This window comes from Salvelinus alpinus, chromosome 11, assembly GCF_045679555.1.
Source record: "Salvelinus alpinus chromosome 11, SLU_Salpinus.1, whole genome shotgun sequence".
NCBI lineage: Eukaryota > Metazoa > Chordata > Actinopteri > Salmoniformes > Salmonidae > Salvelinus > Salvelinus alpinus.
Window position 1 is genome coordinate 65,318,779 of NC_092096.1, and position 18,119 is coordinate 65,336,897.

Consider the following 18,119-nt stretch of genomic DNA (forward strand, 5'->3'; position numbering starts at 1 on the left):
GTCCAGCTTGATAACAGTCATTTATAGTCTCTTCACTGTGTCCAGCTAGATAACAGTCATTTATAGTCTCTTCACTGTGTCCAGCTAGATAACAGTCATTTATAGTGTCTTCACTCTGTCCAGCTTGATAACAGTCATTATAGTCTCTTCACTCTGTCCAGCCTGATAACAGTCATCTATAGTCTCTTCACTGTGTCCAGCCTGATAACAGTCATCTATAGTCTCTTCACTGTGTCCAGCCTGATAACAGTCATCTATAGTCTCTTCACTGTGTCCAGCCTGATAACAGTCATTTATAGTCTCTTCACTGTGTCCAGTTTGATAACAGTCATTTATAGTCTCTTCACTGTGTCCAGCCTGATAACAGTCATCTATAGTCTCTTCACTGTGTCCAGCTTGATAACAGTCATCTATAGTCTCTTCACTGTGTACAGCTTGATAACAGTCATCTATAGTCTCTTCACTCTGTCCAGCTTGATAACAGTCATCTATAGTCTCTTCACTGTGTCCAGCCTGATAACAGTCATCTATAGTCTCTTCACTGTGTCCAGCTTGATAACAGTCATCTATAGTCTCTTCACTCTGTCCAGCTTGATAACAGTCATCTATAGTCTCTTCACTGTGTACAGCTTGATAACAGTCATCTATAGTCTCTTCACTGTGTCCAGCTTGATAACAGTCATTTATAGTCTCTTCACTGTGTCCAGCTTGATAACAGTCATTTATAGTCTCTTCACTGTGTACAGCTTGATAACAGTCATCTATAGTCTCTTCACTGTGTCCAGCTTGATAACAGTCATCTATAGTCTCTTCACTGTGTCCAGCTTGATAACAGTCATCTATAGTCTCTTCACTGTGTCCAGCTTGATAACAGTCATCTATAGTCTCTTCACTGTGTCCAGCTTGATAACAGTCATTTATAGTCTCTTCACTGTGTCCAGCTTGATAACAGTCATTTATAGTCTCTTCACTGTGTCCAGCTTGATAACAGTCATCTATAGTCTCTTCACTCTGTCCAGCTTGATAACAGTCATTTATAGTCTCTTCACTGTGTCCAGCTTGATTACAGTCATTTATAGTCTCTTCACTGTGTCCAGCCTGATAACAGTCATCTATAGTCTCTTCACTGTGTCCAGCCTGATAACAGTCATTTATAGTCTCTTCACTGTGTCCAGCCTGATAACAGTCATCTATAGTCTCTTCACTGTGTCCAGCCTGATAACAGTCATCTATAGTCTCTTCACTGTGTCCAGCTTGATAACAGTCATTTATAGTCTCCTCACTCTGACCAGCTTGATAACAGTCATCTATAGTCTCTACACTCTGTCCAGCTTGATAACAGTCATTTATAGTCTCTTCACTGTGTCCAGCCTGATAACAGTCATTTATAGTCTCTTCACTCTGTCCAGCTTGATACCAGTCATTTATAGTCTCTTCACTCTGTCCAGCTTGATAACAGTCATCTATAGTCTCTTCACTGTGTCCAGCTTGATAACAGTCATTTATAGTCTCTTCACTGTGTCCAGTTTGATAACAGTCATTTATAGTCTCTTCACTCTGTCCAGCTTGATAACAGTCATCTATAGTCTCTTCACTGTGTCCAGCTTGATAACAGTCATCTATAGTCTCTTCACTGTGTCCAGCTTGATAACAGTCATTTATAGTCTCTTCACTGTGTCCAGCTAGATAACAGTCATTTATAGTCTCTTCACTGTGTCCAGCTTGATAACAGTCATTTATAGTCTCTTCACTGTGTCCAGTTTGATAACAGTCATCTATAGTCTCTTCACTGTGTCCAGCCTGATAACAGTCATTTATAGTCTCTTCACTCTGTCCAGCTTGATAACAGTCATCTATAGTCTCTTCACTGTGTCCAGCTTGATAACAGTCATCTATAGTCTCTTCACTGTGTCCAGCTTGATAACAGTCATCTATAGTCTCTACACTGTGTCCAGCTTGATAACAGTAATTTATAGTCTCTTCACTGTGTCCAGCTTGATAACAGTCATCTATAGTCTCTTCACTGTGTCCAGCTTGATAACAGTCATTTATAGTCTCCTCACTCTGACCAGCTTGATAACAGTCATCTATAGTCTCTACACTCTGTCCAGCTTGATAACAGTCATTTATAGTCTCTTCACTGTGTCCAGCCTGATAACAGTCATCTATAGTCTCTACACTCTGTCCAGCTTGATAACAGTCATTTATAGTCTCTTCACTGTGTCCAGCCTGATAACAGTCATCTATAGTCTCTACACTGTGTCCAGTTTGATAACAGTCATCTATAGTCTCTACACTGTGTCCAGCTTGATAACAGTAATTTATAGTCTCTTCACTGTGTCCAGCCTGATAACAGTCATCTATAGTCTCTACACTCTGTCCAGCTTGATAACAGTCATTTATAGTCTCTTCACTGTGTCCAGCTTGATAACAGTCATCTATAGTCTCTACACTCTGTCCAGCTTGATAACAGTCATCTATAGTCTCTTCACTGTGTCCAGCTTGATAACAGTCATCTATAGTCTCTACACTGTGTCCAGCTTGATAACAGTCATCTATAGTCTCTTCACTGTGTCCAGCTTGATAACAGTCATCTATAGTCTCTACACTGTGTCCAGCTTGATAACAGTCATCTATAGTCTCTTCACTGTGTCCAGCTTGATAACAGTAATTTATAGTCTCTTCACTGTGTCCAGCTTGATAACAGTCATCTATAGTCTCTACACTCTGTCCAGCTTGATAACAGTCATCTATAGTCTCTTCACTGTGTCCAGCTTGATAACAGTCATCTATAGTCTCTACACTGTGTCCAGCCTGATAACAGTCATCTATAGTCTCTTCACTGTGTCCAGCCTGATAACAGTCATTTATAGTCTCTTCACTGTGTCCAGCTTGATAACAGTCATTTATAGTCTCTACACTGTGTCCAGCTTGATAACAGTCATTTATAGTCTCTTCACTGTGTCCAGCTTGATAACAGTCATTTATAGTCTCTTCACTGTGTCCAGCCTGATAACAGTCATCTATAGTCTCTTCACTGTGTCCAGTTTGATAACAGTCATTTATAGTCTCTTCACTCTGTCCAGCTTGATTACAGTCATTTATAGTCTCTTCACTGTGTCCAGCTTGATAACAGTCATTTATAGTCTCTTCACTGTGTCCAGCTTGATAACAGTCATCTATAGTCTCTTCACTCTGTCCAGCTTGATAACAGTCATCTATAGTCTCTTCACTCTGTCCAGCCTGATAACAGTCATTTATAGTCTCTTCACTCTGTCCAGCTTGATTACAGTCATTTATAGTCTCTTCACTGTGTCCAGCTTGATAACAGTCATCTATAGTCTCTTCACTGTGTCCAGCTTGATAACAGTCGTCAAAACTAAAGCTACACAGTCAGGGAGCATCAAAAACTGTAAAAGCGACAGATGCATTTTCAGTCTGGCCCTCCATACCTCGGTCCTCCATACCTCGGCCCTCCATACCTCGGTCCTCCATACCTCGGCCCTCCATACCTCGGCCCTCCATACCTCGGTCCTCCATACCTCGGCCCTCCATACCTCGGCCCTCCATACCTCGGTCCTCCATACCTCGGCCCTCCATACCTCGGCCCTCCATACCTCGGCCCTCCATACCTCGGTCCTCCATACCTCGGCCCTCCATACCTCGGCCCTCCATACCTCGGTCCTCCATACCTCGGCCCTCCATACCTCGGCCCTCCATACCTCGGCCCTCCATACCTCGGCCCTCCATACCTCGGCCCTCCATATCTCGACCCTCCATACCTCGGCCCTCCATACATTGGTAAAGACCCGAATGCGGCCTGTGGGGAATATACGTTTGACAGCCCTGGTCTATCCCCCTCAACTCCTGTGAGTTTGAAGTGCTCCAAACAGACAAGTTCCAATGTCCATACTAGCACACTACTTAGAATGCATGCTTATTGCTTCATAGTTCATACTCAGTGATATGCTAGTGTGGACATTAGGACAAACCCTAGTCTGTTTCCATCTTGACCAAACTGACATGAGGTCAATTGTTTACGCAGAGCACTTGGCGGTTGTTCCCCAACCCCAAAAAATTCGATATACAAATATTTTTTAGGACTAGTGTTCACCACATCAGAGAGCGCAGACCGAAGATCCCAGTCATCCTAATCTGCTGTGACTCCAGTGAATAACAACAGTAGCCTACAGAGGGGGACAGCCAAATACAAACACAAAAACAACACGCAGCAGATCTCCCCAGCAGGTAAAAGGTGTCTAGATCTGACAACCGGATTGATGCTGGTTAGAACGTAGAACCAAGTAGCCTAAAGGTTTGTTCTGCCATGCAGAGTGTATTGTCTGGTGTAGAGTATTCTACTGGGTGGTTAGCCTATCAATGTATGTTGCTGTTCTCTTTGTTATTTTGGCTTTATCAATTGGACAACCACACACTCAGTATGGTAATGCTTCACACCATGAGAGTGGCCAAGGCAACGCAGGCTTAAAATAAGGTGTGGTTCACAATAGCTCACACAGTGTTCACAGTAATGACTTGATATGTGAGCAGGTGTTATTTTCCAATACTGCTGCATCAATCTCCTTAGACACAGCAGAACAGTCATTAATCTGTCGATGGACACTGTGTGTTAGGGTAGAAACAGAAAAAAAGACACACACACACAAACACACAGACTCGCTCTATACCCTGACCCAGTTGTGTCACACTGAGCACCACAGGACATCCCAGTCAATAAGGTAAACACATCATGTACTGGAACACCAGGTAGTCCCTCAACACATCATGTACTGGAACACCAGGTAGTCCCTCAACACATCATGTACTGGAACACCAGGTAGTCCCTCAACACATCATGTACTGGAACACCAGGTAGTCCCTCAGCACATCATGTACTGGAACACCAGGTAGTCCCTCAGCACATCATGTACTGGAACACCAGGTAGTCCCTCAACACATCATGTACTGGAACACCAGGTAGTCCCTCAACACATCATGTACTGGAACACCAGGTAGTCCCTCAACACATCATGTACTGGAACACCAGGTAGTCCCTCAACACATCATGTACTGGAACACCAGGTAGTCCCTCAACACATCATGTACTGGATCACCAGGTAGTCCCTCAACACATCATGTACTGGAACACCAGGTAGTCCCTCAACACATCATGTACTGGAACACCAGGTAGTCCCTCAGCACATCATGTACTGGAACACCAGGTAGTCCCTCAACACATCATGTACTGGAACACCAGGTAGTCCCTCAACACATCATGTACTGGAACACCAGGTAGTCCCTCAACACATCATGTACTGGAACACCAGGTAGTCCCTCAACACATAATGTACTGGAACACCAGGTAGTCCCTCAACACATCATGTACTGGAACACCAGGTAGTCCCTCAGCACATCATGTACTGGAACACCAGGTAGTCCCTCAACACATCATGTACTGGAACACCAGGTAGTCCCTCAACACATCATGTACTGGAACACCAGGTAGTCCCTCAACACATCATGTACTGGAACACCAGGTAGTCCCTCAACACATCATGTACTGGAACACCAGGTAGTCCCTCAACACATCATGTACTGGAACACCAGGTAGTCCCTCAACACATCATGTACTGGAACACCAGGTAGTCCCTCAACACATCATGTACTGGAACACCAGGTAGTCCCTCAACACATCATGTACTGGAACACCAGGTAGTCCCTCAACACATCATGTACTGGAACACCAGGTAGTCCCTCAACACATCATGTACTGGAACACCAGGTAGTCCCTCAGCACATCATGTACTGGAACACCAGGTAGTCCCTCAACACATCATGTACTGGAACACCAGGTAGTCCCTCAACACATCATGTACTGGAACACCAGGTAGTCCCTCAACACATAATGTACTGGAACACCAGGTAGTCCCTCAACACATCATGTACTGGAACACCAGGTAGTCCCTCAACACATCATGTACTGGAACACCAGGTAGTCCCTCAACACATATATATGTATGTACTACACAGAGAATAACGAATCTATGCTGCAAACAGCCTGGGGTGTAGAAAGGTTCTGTGTACACACACTGGCAACGCACAAGGACTACAGCACAGGCTGATTGCAGCATCGTTGTTCTCTGTGTGCCAGGGGAGGATGCCCAGGGAGGATGCCCAGGGACGATGCCCAGGGACGATGCCCAGGGACGATGCCCAGGGAGGATGCCTGTCCATGGGCAGAGATGGGCACCTTTCTGAGCATGGATATACGGGGAGGATAGCACTTTCAGAGATGGTGGTGAACTTCTGACTCTTTTGAATGGTGGTGCTATTGGTTGGAGAGATGGCAGCTTAAGAATGGGTATTCATCGTCCTTTAAATGTGGTTAGCTAAGCAGTGGGAGTGGTGGTGTAGATGGTGGTGGTGTAGATGTTGGTGGTGTAGATGCTGGTGTAGATGGTGGTGGTGGTGTAAATTGTGATGGTGGTGTAGATGGTGGTGGTGTAGATGCTGGTGGTGGTGGTGGTGTAGATGGTGGTGGTGGTGTAAATTGTGGTGGTGGTGTAGATGCTGGTGGCGGTGGTGGTGTTGTAGATGGTGGTGTAGATGGTGGTGTAAATTGTGGTGGTGGTGTAGATGGTGGTGTAGATTGTGGTGGCATTGTAGATGGTGGTGTAGATGGTGGTGGCGTTGTAGGTGGATGGTGTAGATTGTGATGTAGATGGTGGTGTAGATGGTGGTGGTGGAGAAGAAGGTGGTGGTGGTGTAGATGGTGGTGTAGATGGTGATGGTGTAGATGGTACTGGTGGTGGTGAAGAAGGTGGTGGTGGTGTAGATGGTGGTGGTGGTGTAGATGGTACTGGTGGTGGTGGTGTAGATGGTGGTGGTGGTGTAGATGGTGGTGATGGTGAAGATGATGGAGTAGATGGTGGTGGTGTAGAAGGTGGTGATGTAGATGGTGGTGTAGATGGTGGTGGTGTAGATGGTAGTGGTGGTGATGAAGATGGTGGTGGTGGTGTAGATGGGATGGTGGTGAAGACGGTGGTGGTGGTGTTGAAAATGGTGGTGGTGTAGATGGTGGTGGTGGTGTAGATGGTGTTGGTGGTGAAGACGGTGGTGGTGGTGTAAATGGTGGTGGTGGTGTAGATGTGGTGGCGTTGTAGATGGTGGTGTAGATGGTGATGTGGATTGTGGTGGTGTAGATGGTGGTGGCGGTGTAGATGGTGGTGGTGTAGATGGTGGTGGTGTTGAAGAAGGTGGTGGTGGTGTAGATGGTGGAGTGGATGGTGGTGGTGGTGTAGAAGATGTAGATGGTGGTGTAGATGATAGTGGTGGTGATGGTGGTGAAGACGGTGGTGGTGGTGTTGAAAATGGTGGTGGTGTAAATGGGGTGGTGGTGGTGAAGATGGTGGAGGTGGTGTTGAAGATGGTGGTGGTGTAAATGGGGTGATGGTGGTGTAGATGGTGGTGGTGGTGTAGATGGTGGTGGTGGTGAAGATGGTGGTGGTGGTGTTGAAGATGGTGGTGGTGTAGATGGGGTGATGGTGGTGTAGATGGTGGTGGTGGTGGTGGTGTAGATGGTGGTGGTGGTGGTGGTGTAGATGGTGGTGGTGGTGAAGACGGTGGTGGTGGTGTAAATGGTGGTGGTGGTGTAGATGGTGGTGGTGTAGATGGTGGTGGTGTTGAAGATGGTGGTGAAGATTGTGGTGGTGTAGATGGTGGTGGTGGTGTAGATGGTGGTGATGGTGTAGATGGTGGTGGAGGTGGTGGTGGTGTAGATGTTGTAGTGGTGTAGATGTTGTAGTGGTGTAGATGGTGGTGGTCTAGATGGTGGTGGTGGTGTAGATGGTGGTAGTAGTGGTGTAGATGGTGGTAGTAGTGGTGTAGATGGTGGTGGTGGTGTAGATGGTGGTGGTGGTGTAGATGGTGGTGGTGTAGATGGTGGTGGTGGTGTAGATGGTGGTGGTGGTGTAGATGGTGGTGGTCTAGATGGTGGTGGTCTAGATGGTGGCGGTGGTGTAGATGGTGGTGTAGATGGTGGTAGTAGTGGTGTAGATGGTGGTAGTAGTGGTGTAGATGGTGGTGGTGTAGATGGTGGTGGTGTTGTAGATGGTGGTGGTGTTGTAGATGGTGGTGGTGGTGGTGTAAATGGTGGTGTAGATAGTGGTGGTGTAGATGGTGGTGGTGTTGTAGATGGTGGTGGTGTTGTAGATGGTGGTGTAGATGGTGGTGGTGTTGTAGATGGTGGTGGTGGTGGTGTAAATGGTGGTGTAGATAGTGGTGGTGTAGATAGTGGTGATGCTGTAGTTGGTGGTGGTGGAGGTGTAGATGGTGGTGGAGGTGTAGACGGTGATGCTGTAGTTGGTGGTGGTGGAGGTGTAGATGGTGGTGGAGGTGTAGACGGTGGTGGTGTAGATGGTGGTGGTGGTGTAGATGGTGGTGGTGTAGATGGTGGTGGTGGTGTAGATGGTGGTGGTGGTGTAGATGGTGGTGGTCTAGATGGTGGTGGTCTAGATGGTGGTGGTGTAGATGGTGGAGGTGTAGATGGTGGTGGTGTAGATGGTGGTGGTGTAGATGGTGGAGGTGTAGATGGTGGTGGTGTAGATGGTGGTGGTGTAGATGGTGGAGGTGTAGATGGTGGTGGTGTAGATGGTGGAGGTGTAGATGGTGGTGGTGTAGATGGTGGTGGTGTAGATGGTGGTGGTGTAGATGGTGGTGGTGTAGATGGTGGTGGTGTAGATGGTGGTGGTGTAGATGGTGGAGGTGTAGATGGTGGTGGTGTAGATGGTGGAGGTGTAGATGGTGGTGGTGTAGATGGTGGTGGTGTAGATGGTGGTGGTGTAGATGGTGGAGGTGTAGATGGTGGTGGTGTAGATGGTGGTTGTGTAGATGGTGGTGGTGTAGATGGTGGTGGTGTAGATGGTGGTGGTGGAGGTGGTGGTTTAGACATGGAAGATGGGTGGAATAATGGAAGATGGGTATTTCTCCTCATACCTGGATGATGTGGTTGATTACGTGGTGAAAAGGTATGTGACTGTGTGGAAGGTAATGATCAGGAGGTGTTGGATGTGAGAATGGGCAGGTGAAGGCAAAGCATTATGGGTACCGAACTGTCTATCCACGTACCTTGCGTTTGCGCTCGGCCCGTTCCCGGGAACGTATCCTCCTCTGACGGGCTTTCTCCAGAGCCTTCAGGTCAGGACCCTGCTGCTCCACCAGCTCCACTCTGGACTTCTTAATGTGGGCAGCGGCGTGCGCCATGGCTGCCTGCTACCTCCTACTACAGTGATTCCAGACAAAATCAACCCAAACCTCCTTTAAAATTCCCCCAAAGACTCCCAGAGTCCCAAAGAGCAGTAGCGCCAGCGAAGGGTTAAAATAAATTGATTCCCAGCGGGTGACTTTCCGCCGAGAGCAGGAAGACGTTGGAGCCGAGCCGTCTGCTCCCACAACTCTGCGGGAAAGCAGAGGAGGAGGAAGGAATGAAGAGAGAAAGAGAGAGGTGTAGCCACTAGTCCTCTATGCCTCCAGCTACGACCACCACCACATATGAACTGGTCCTGATCTACATTCAGAGCCCCACTCCCCGGAACTCTGCATCTGATGTTTGGACTGTGTGTTTGTGTGTGGATAGAAAGAGGGAGAGATAGATAGGGAGAGAGAGAGAGAGAGAGAGATAGAGGGAGAGCGAGAGGAGGGGGCGGGTCTGATATACGCCACCAGAGGTAAGCTGACAGGCAGACAGAGAGCGAGAGAGATAGAGAAAGATAGACAGATCCAGCTGCTGTGAGAAGCTTCAGGTTTGGGATCTGTCTGTCAGTTATCCCAAATACAAGACTTCCCCACTAATCACGCAACGGTGGTAGGGAGGAGAGAGGGAGGTAGAGGGGGGGGGGGGGTGAGGGAGGGGGATACGGTGGCTGAGAGCACTGCTTACTGTCGTTTGGTTGGAAAGCGGAAAGAACCATGTGCTTCAAATCGAGGGGAACACAGAGGAGACACAGGAAATCTCCCTTTAATACCTTACTCCTTCCCCCTTACAATGGAGTAAAATGGTACAATCTGCTGCTGCCGATTTCACAGCTCGAGCACACACACACACACACACACACACACACACACACACACACACACACACACACACACACACACACACACACACACACACACACACACACACACACACACACACACACACACACACACACACACACACACACACACACACACACACACACACACACACACACGTCAGACTCCTCTGTTACTGAACACAACACTTCTTTACCTAGAGCCATGAAACCAATAAAGCAGTGTATAAATTGTACAAAAAGTATGAAATGACCTGCATTACAATTCCCCAGCCAAACAGGAAAATAGTCATATATTTATAATGGTGTGTGTGAGTTTAAAAACTAAACGAGGCATTATTATTTCATGCGTATGTACTGTACAGTTACATGTGGTTTGCCCACATATGTAGGTTTCAAAATGTTTGTATGTCCACATGCTTGGAGTATAGAGGCATGTAAGTGTGTGTTGGCTGGAGAGGTGACACAACACTGGTGATGGCATAATGTGTCTGACCCTACCAGACAGCCCCAGCTGGACCTAGCTACCACGTACTGGCATCAACTCATACATCCTACACACTCACACCCAACCAGTGTTGGGGAAGCTACTCTGAAAATATAGTTTACCAAGCTACCGATTACTTCACACTGGAAGAAGTTGAGCTACACTAAAGCTACCCTTAAGAAAAAATATAGTGAACTTAACTAAAGTTACGTCCAAATGACTTTTGTGGAAAATTATCATATCTACAGTGAATCTGACATTTCGTAGAATTCAAATTGCAAGAACAGATCACTTTGGAGTCAGATGTTAACTGAATGTTTATTTAGTCTATTGAACACAAAACATATGTTTCAAGTGAGAATTAGGCAAGTCTGATGGCGAAACATAAAGGAAATGATTTTTGGAAAAAAACAGTAGTGTGTAGTTTCAGTAGTTAGCTACATCGCTACATGGTAAAACAATAGTGTGTAGTTCCAGTAGTTAGCTACATCGCTACATGGTAAAACAGTAGTGTGTAGTTCCAGTAGTTAGCTACATCGCTACATGGTAAAACAGTAGTGTGTAGTTCCAGTAGTTAGCTACATCGCTACATGGTAAAACAGTAGTGTGTAGTTCCAGTAGTTAGCTACATCGCTACATGGTAAAACAGTAGTGTGTAGTTCCAGTAGTTAGCTACATCGCTACATGGTAAAACAGTAGTGTGTAGTTCCAGTAGTTAGCTACATCGCTACATGGTAAAACAGTAGTGTGTAGTTCCAGTAGTTAGCTACATCGCTACATGGTAAAACAGTAGTGTGTAGTTCCAGTAGTTAGCTACATCGCTACATGGTAAAACAGTAGTGTGTAGTTCCAGTAGTTAGCTACATCGCTACATGGTAAAACAATAGTGTGTAGTTCCAGTAGTTAGCTACATCGCTACATGGTAAAACAGTAGTGTGTAGTTCCAGTAGTTAGCTACATCGCTACATGGTAAAACAGTAGTGTGTAGTTCCAGTAGTTAGCTACATCGCTACATGGTAAAACAGTAGTGTGTAGTTCCAGTAGTTAGCTACATCGCTACATGGTAAAACAGTAGTGTGTAGTTCCAGTAGTTAGCTACACCGCTACATGGTACAACAGTAGTGTGTAGTTCCAGTAGTTAGCTACATCGCTACATGGTAAAACAATAGTTTGTAGTTCCACACACACCCCTCCTCAACCCTATTCAGTCTCATTGTATTCAGTGAAAGTCCATGTGATAAACCAGTCTTGTGTCTCCTTTTCAGCTGAGAAGCAGGGGCACTGATATCTACATTAATGGCAATAATGTCATGAGACCATCGAACAAGACCGACTAAAGGAGGAGGAGCAGAAAGGGGATAGAGAGAAAGGAGAGAAACGGGTGGAGAGGAAGAGGAGGGGCGAGAGTTCATCAAGCAGAGAGGGGGAATCATAATTATCATTACAATCATGGGAATGGCAAAAGCCTTATTAGAAACGGCTGCACTCTCACACATTCAGAGAATATACCTCTGTATTCTCACCATAACGCCACCATCTAAATACAGAAGGACTAGAACAAGTAGAGGACATCAACTGATGTATTGGTACAATCCATTGATATCGGGATCTGTGATTTCTTCTTCCATAGCCGACTATGTCCTCCTACATTAGAATAATCTCAGCTACTCTAGTATGCGTCTAGCATTTCAAAAGCCACTGTTAGGAACAGAACAGTGAATGCAATATTCATTCTCACAAAGAGAGAATCCATCTGGGTAGCACCGATGTAGCTTTCATGGCATGTTGTCCTTTGTAGCTCAGCTGGTAGGGCATGGCACCTGTAACGCCAGGGTAGTGAATTCATTTCACCCACGTGCAAAATGTATGCAAGCATGACTGTAAATCTCTTTGGATAAAAGTGTCTGCTAAATGGCATACAGTTGAAGTCGGAAGTTTACATACACCTTAGCCAAATATATTTAAACTCAGTTTTTCACAATTCCTGACATTTAATCCGAGTAAAAATTATCTGTTTTAGGTCAGTCAGGATCACCACTTTATTTTAAGAATGTGAAATGTCAGAATAATAGTAGAGAGAATGATTTATTTCAGCTTTTATTTCGTTCATCACATTCCCAGTGGGTCAGAAGTTTACATACATTCAATTAGCATTTGGTAGCACTACCTTTAAATTGTTTAACTTGGGTCAAACATTTTGGGTAGCCTTCCACAAGCTGGGTGAATTCTGGCCCATTCCTCCTGACAGAGCTTGTGTAACTGAGTCAGGTTTGTAGGCCTCCTTGCTCACACACACTTTTTCAGTTCTGCCCACAAATTTTCTATCGGATTGAGGTCAGGGCTTTGTGATTTGCAGTTTTCACACCAAAGTACGTTCATCTCTAAAAGACAGACCTCGTCTCCTTCCCATAGCGGTATGACGGCTGCGTGGTCCCATGGTGTTTATACTTGCGTACTATTGTTTGTACAGATGAACGTGGTACCTTCAGGCATTTGGAAATTGCTCCCAAGGATGAACCAGATTGTGGAGGTCTACAATTTTTACAACAGATTGTGGAGGTCTTGGCTGATTTATCTTGATTTTCCTATGATGTCAAGCAAAGAGGCACAGAGTTTGAAGGCAGTCTTTGAAATACATCCACAGGTACACCTCCAATTGATTCAAATTATGTCAATTAGCAGCTTCTAAAGCCATGACATCATGGCATTTTCCAAGTTGTTTAAAGGCACAGTTAACTTAGTGTATGTGAACTTCTGACCCACTGGAATTGTGATACAGTGAATTATATGTGAAATAATCTGTCTGTAAACAATATTTGGAAAAATGACTGTGTCTCGCACTATAGTTTGTTAACAAGAAATGTGTGGAGTGGTTGAAAACAAGTTTTAATGACTCCAACCTAAGTGTATGTAAACTTCCAACCTCAACTGTATATAGAGAGAGAGAGACATTTACTGCAGCATAACATGAATCAAAACATTACTAAATCTTACATAAACTAGCGTTCATCTAGGTTTTTGTTATGAAATATGACAGTAAAGACCCTCCTTTTCGACAGTGAATGTTGGCAGGTTCATTTCAGCACCACAGACAGGGTTTTGTATTGTATCCTACTGACTTGAACATGACCCCACACTTAAATGTAAAATGCTGTGTGGATTTGAATGTTAAGCCCTGTCCATGGTCCTGAAAGCAATGCTGGCAAAGAGAGCAATGGGGATTAGATCAGTTCACTGGCAACTTCACATTGTATTCTAATAGAATAGAGCACCATTTGACCCTCTTAAAACACACACAGACGGTACATTTATTTACTTATTTTACCCTTATTTTACCAGGTAAGTTGACTGAGAACATATTCTCTTTTACAAAAACGACCTGGGAAAGAGTTACAGGGAAGAGCAGAAGGGATGAATGAGCCAATTGGAAGCTGGGGATGATTAGGTGACCATGATGGTATGAGGGCCAGATTGTGAATTTAGCCAGGACACCGGGGTTAACACCCCTACTCTTACAATAAGTGCCATGGGATCTTTAGTGACCACGTAGTGCCAGCACACCCGTTTTAACGTCCCATCTGAAACATATATAGAAGGATCCCTTCTCTCACCCAGTCCTTCCTGTTTGGAATCACATCATTTGAACCAAGGACCTACTCATTGACCAACTCACTAAGGAGCGCGAACATCGCCTGCTCTGCATTGTCTAACAACCCACACAACACTACACCATTCACCATTTCCAACGCAATATGTTGTGGTTAACTTCTGGGTATTTTGTGTTTTTTTATACAGCCTCTCCCTCCTACAGTTCCTGCTGCTATACAATGGCGCCACCTAGTGACCAATTCAACATTACACTGATTTAATCCAAAAGGATGACAGCTCTTTCTGGGTGGTTGCATGTGGATTGGAGAAGCACCACTCCCATTTCATTGCATGTCCTCGGGATATGTATATAAATACATGATGTATGTATGGAGTATGTGCCGCTTTATTCTGGTGTTTAGATGTAGATTTCTAGGTGACTTGCAGCCGAGGCACTTGTGCTGAATAGGAGCTCCTGCCCCAGGGGGCCTTTAGAGCATAGTCTAGATTACCATGGTATTACCATGTTGAAGACAATATCCTGGCACTCAGTAATGCGATGTTGCATGTTGAAGACAGTATCCTGGCTCTCAGTAATGCGATGTTGCATGTTGAAGACAGTATCCTGGCTCTCAGTAATGTGATGTTGCATGTTGAAGACAGTATCCTGGCTCTCAGTAATGCGATGTTGCATGTTGAAGACAGTATCCTGGCTCTCAGTAATGTGATGTTGAAGACAGTATCCTGGCTCTCAGTAATGTGATGTTGCATGTTGAAGACAGTATCCTGGCTCTCAGTAATGTGATGTTCCATGTTGAAGACAGTATCCTGGCTCTCAGTAATGCGATGTTGCATGTTGAAGACAGTATCCTGGCTCTCAGTAATGCGATGTTGCATGTTGAAGACAGTATCCTGGCTCTCAGTAATGTGATGTTGCATGTTGAAGACAGTATCCTGGCTCTCAGTAATGTGATGTTGAAGACAGTATCCTGGCTCTCAGTAATGTGATGTTGCATGTTGAAGACAGTATCCTGGCTCTCAGTAATGTGATGTTGCATGTTGAAGACAGTATCCTGGCTCTCAGTAATGCGATGTTGCATGTTGAAGACAGTATCCTGGCTCTCAGTAATGCGATGCATCTCTCTATTTATTCTCCATGAATGTTCCTCATACAGCAGGAATGGCTGAACGAACCAGAGGTAACTAATTTCCGGGTTTTAGGACTACAAGCTGGACGAGCTCTTTACTGTAAATCCTCGTTCTGTTGACATCTGGTCCCTGTCTCTCTTATCAGCACAAAGAACATCATCTGTATCAGTGACACACTCCTTTAAGGAATGAGGGGTAAGCCACCATATTACCCACATCCTCCTCCTCCTCCTCCCTCCTCCCTCCCTCCTCCTCCTCCTCCCTCCTCCTCCTCCTCCTCCTCCTCCTCCCTCCTCCTCCCTCCTCCCTCCTCCTCCTCTTCCTCCCTCCTCCCTCCTCCCTCCTCCCTCCATCCCCACTTCTGTCCAAAAGCCTCCCAGAGGAGGGCCAGTATTTCAGCAAAATCTCTTCATCTTTCAATGGTTTTATTAACACAACTCACTTCGGAGTCTTTTTTCACTATTGGTATCCGTTTTTGTGAGACTAAAATAAAAGTAGGGGAGAGGAGGGGCGTGTGTGTGTGTGTGAATTATGCCTGTGCACCATTTGGCTGCCCTGACACACACAGAGCAGCACAGCCCTTCACCTTCACTCCACAGTCTGTAACCTACAGCTGGTCCTTCAAGAACTAGTCTATAGCCCACAGCTGGTCCTTCAAGAACTAGTCTATAGCCCACAGCTGGTCCTTCAAGAACTAGTCTATAGCCCACAGCTGGTCCTTCAAGAACTAGTCTATAGCCCACAGCTGGTCCTTCAAGACAGTCTATAGCCTAGAGCTGGTCCTTCAAGACAGTCTATAGCCCACAGCTGGTCCTTCAAGAACTAGTCTATAGCCCACAGCTGGTCCTTCAAGACAGTCTATAGCCCACAGCTGGTCCTTCAAGACAGTCTATAGCCTAGAGCTGGTCCTTCAAGACAGTCTATAGCCCACAGCTGGTCCTTCAAGAACTAGTCTATAGCCCATAGCTGGTCCTTCAAGAACTAGTCTATAGCCCACAGCTGGTCCTTCAAGACAGTCTATAGCCTACAGCTGGTCCTTCAAGACAGTCTATAGCCCACAGCTGGTCCTTCAAGAACTAGTCTACAGCCCATAGCTGGTCCTTCAAGACAGTCTATAGCCCACAGCTGGTCCTTCAAGAACTAGTCTATAGCCCACAGCTGGTCCTTCAAGACAGTCTATAGCCCACAGCTGGTCCTTCAAGACAGTCTATAGCCCACAGCTGGTCCTTCAAGAACTAGTCTATAGCCCACAGCTGGTCCTTCAAGAACTAGTCTATAGCCCACAGCTGGTCCTTCAAGACAGTCTATAGCCCACAGCTGGTCCTTCAAGAACTAGTCTATAGCCCACAGCTGGTCCTTCAAGACAGTATATAGCCCACAGCTGGTCCTTCAAGACAGTCTATAGCCCACAGCTGGTACTTCAAGACAGTCTATAGCCTACAGCTGGTCCTTCAAGACAGTCTATAGCCCACAGCTGGTCCTTCAAGACAGTCTATAGTCCACAGCTGGTCCTTCAAGAACTAGTCTATAGCCCACAGCTGGTCCTTCAAGAACTAGTCTATAGCCCACAGCTGGTCCTTCAAGACAGTCTATAGCCCACAGCTGGTCATTCAAGACAGTCTATAGCCCACAGCTGGTCCTTCAAGAACTAGTCTATAGCCCACAGCTGGTCCTTCAAGAACTAGTCTATAGCCCACAGCTGGTCCTTCAAGACAGTCTATAGCCCACAGCTGGTCCTTCAAGAACTAGTCTACAGCCCATAGCTGGTCCTTCAAGACAGTCTATAGCCCACAGCTGGTCCTTCAAGACAGTCTATAGCCCACAGCTGGTCCTTCAAGACAGTCTATAGCCCACAGCTGGTCCTTCAAGACAGTCTATAGCCCACAGCTGGTCATTCAAGACAGTCTATAGCCCACAGCTGGTCCTTCAAGAACTAGTCTATAGCCCACAGCTGGTCCTTCAAGACAGTCTATAGCCCACAGCTGGTCCTTCAAGAACTAGTCTATAGCCCACAGCTGGTCCTTCAAGACAGTATATAGCCCACAGCTGGTCCTTCAAGACAGTCTATAGCCCACAGCTGGTACTTCAAGACAGTCTATAGCCTACAGCTGGTCCTTCAAGACAGTCTATAGCCCACAGCTGGTCCTTCAAGACAGTCTATAGCCCACAGCTGGTCCTTCAAGACAGACAGACAGACAGACAGACAGACAGACAAAAACCTCCCTGTAAAGATGAAAAGATACAGTTAGACAGACAGAAAAGCAGAGAGACAGACAGGCGCACAGTCAGGTGCTAGCGGAGAGCATCACTGTTCCTGTAGAGGAGTGCATTGTACGGACAAAGAGGCACCACAGCCACAGACAAAGCCACACCCTCAATCGCTCTCTCTGTTGCTATGAGAACACCACTGTATCACATTACATTAATCACTATAAAGCCACAGCTTGTTCCTACTGTATACAAACTCTACAATTCCTGTTATTATATACACTGTAGTGTGTATACAGACACAATAGGAGTACTGTTGGGTAATGGTCTCCACTCTCTGGTAATGTGATGGGATTCATTGTGATGTATTGTGATGTATTGTGATGTATTGTAATGTGATGTAAAGTGATGAAATGTGATGTATTGTGATGTAATGTGATTTATTGTAATGTAATGTAAAGTGATGTAATGTGATGTATTGTAATGTGATGTAAAGTGATGTAATGTGATGTATTGTAATGTGATGTAAAGTGATGAAATGTGATGTAATGTGATGTATTGTAATGTGATGTAATGTGATGTAAAGTGATGAAATG

At 45.6% G+C, this 18,119-nt stretch overlaps 2 protein-coding genes across 27 annotated transcripts in view; both read right to left on the reverse strand.

Moving 5' to 3' along the window:
- LOC139534675 (ankyrin-2-like) overlaps positions 1–18,119 on the reverse strand; it is a 213,942-nt gene that overhangs the window by 136,851 nt on the left and 58,972 nt on the right. For 17 of the 26 annotated variants that reach the window (XM_071334008.1, XM_071334025.1, XM_071334007.1 and 14 more), the window contains exon 1: positions 9,127–9,824. The exons of 1 other annotated variant lie outside the window; for it this stretch is intronic. In XM_071334008.1, coding sequence (XP_071190109.1) covers positions 9,127–9,261 — 135 coding nt within the window. In that variant the 5' untranslated portion in view covers positions 9,262–9,824. Of the gene's footprint in view, positions 1–9,126; positions 9,826–18,119 lie in introns of those variants that run through there. 8 more of the 26 variants (XM_071334020.1, XM_071334019.1, XM_071334017.1 and 5 more) reach the window with 3 other exon arrangements.
- On the reverse strand, positions 6,087–9,116 carry LOC139534678 (uncharacterized). The gene has a single exon (XM_071334029.1). The coding sequence runs from the start codon at positions 8,990–8,992 to the stop codon at positions 6,386–6,388; it is 2,607 nt and encodes an 868-aa protein (XP_071190130.1). The 5' UTR covers positions 8,993–9,116; the 3' UTR covers positions 6,087–6,385.

Coding starts and splice junctions, on each gene's coding strand:
- LOC139534678 (XM_071334029.1), bottom strand. CDS start 8,992: ATGAGGAGAAATACCCATCTTCCATTATTCCACCCATCTTCCATGTCT.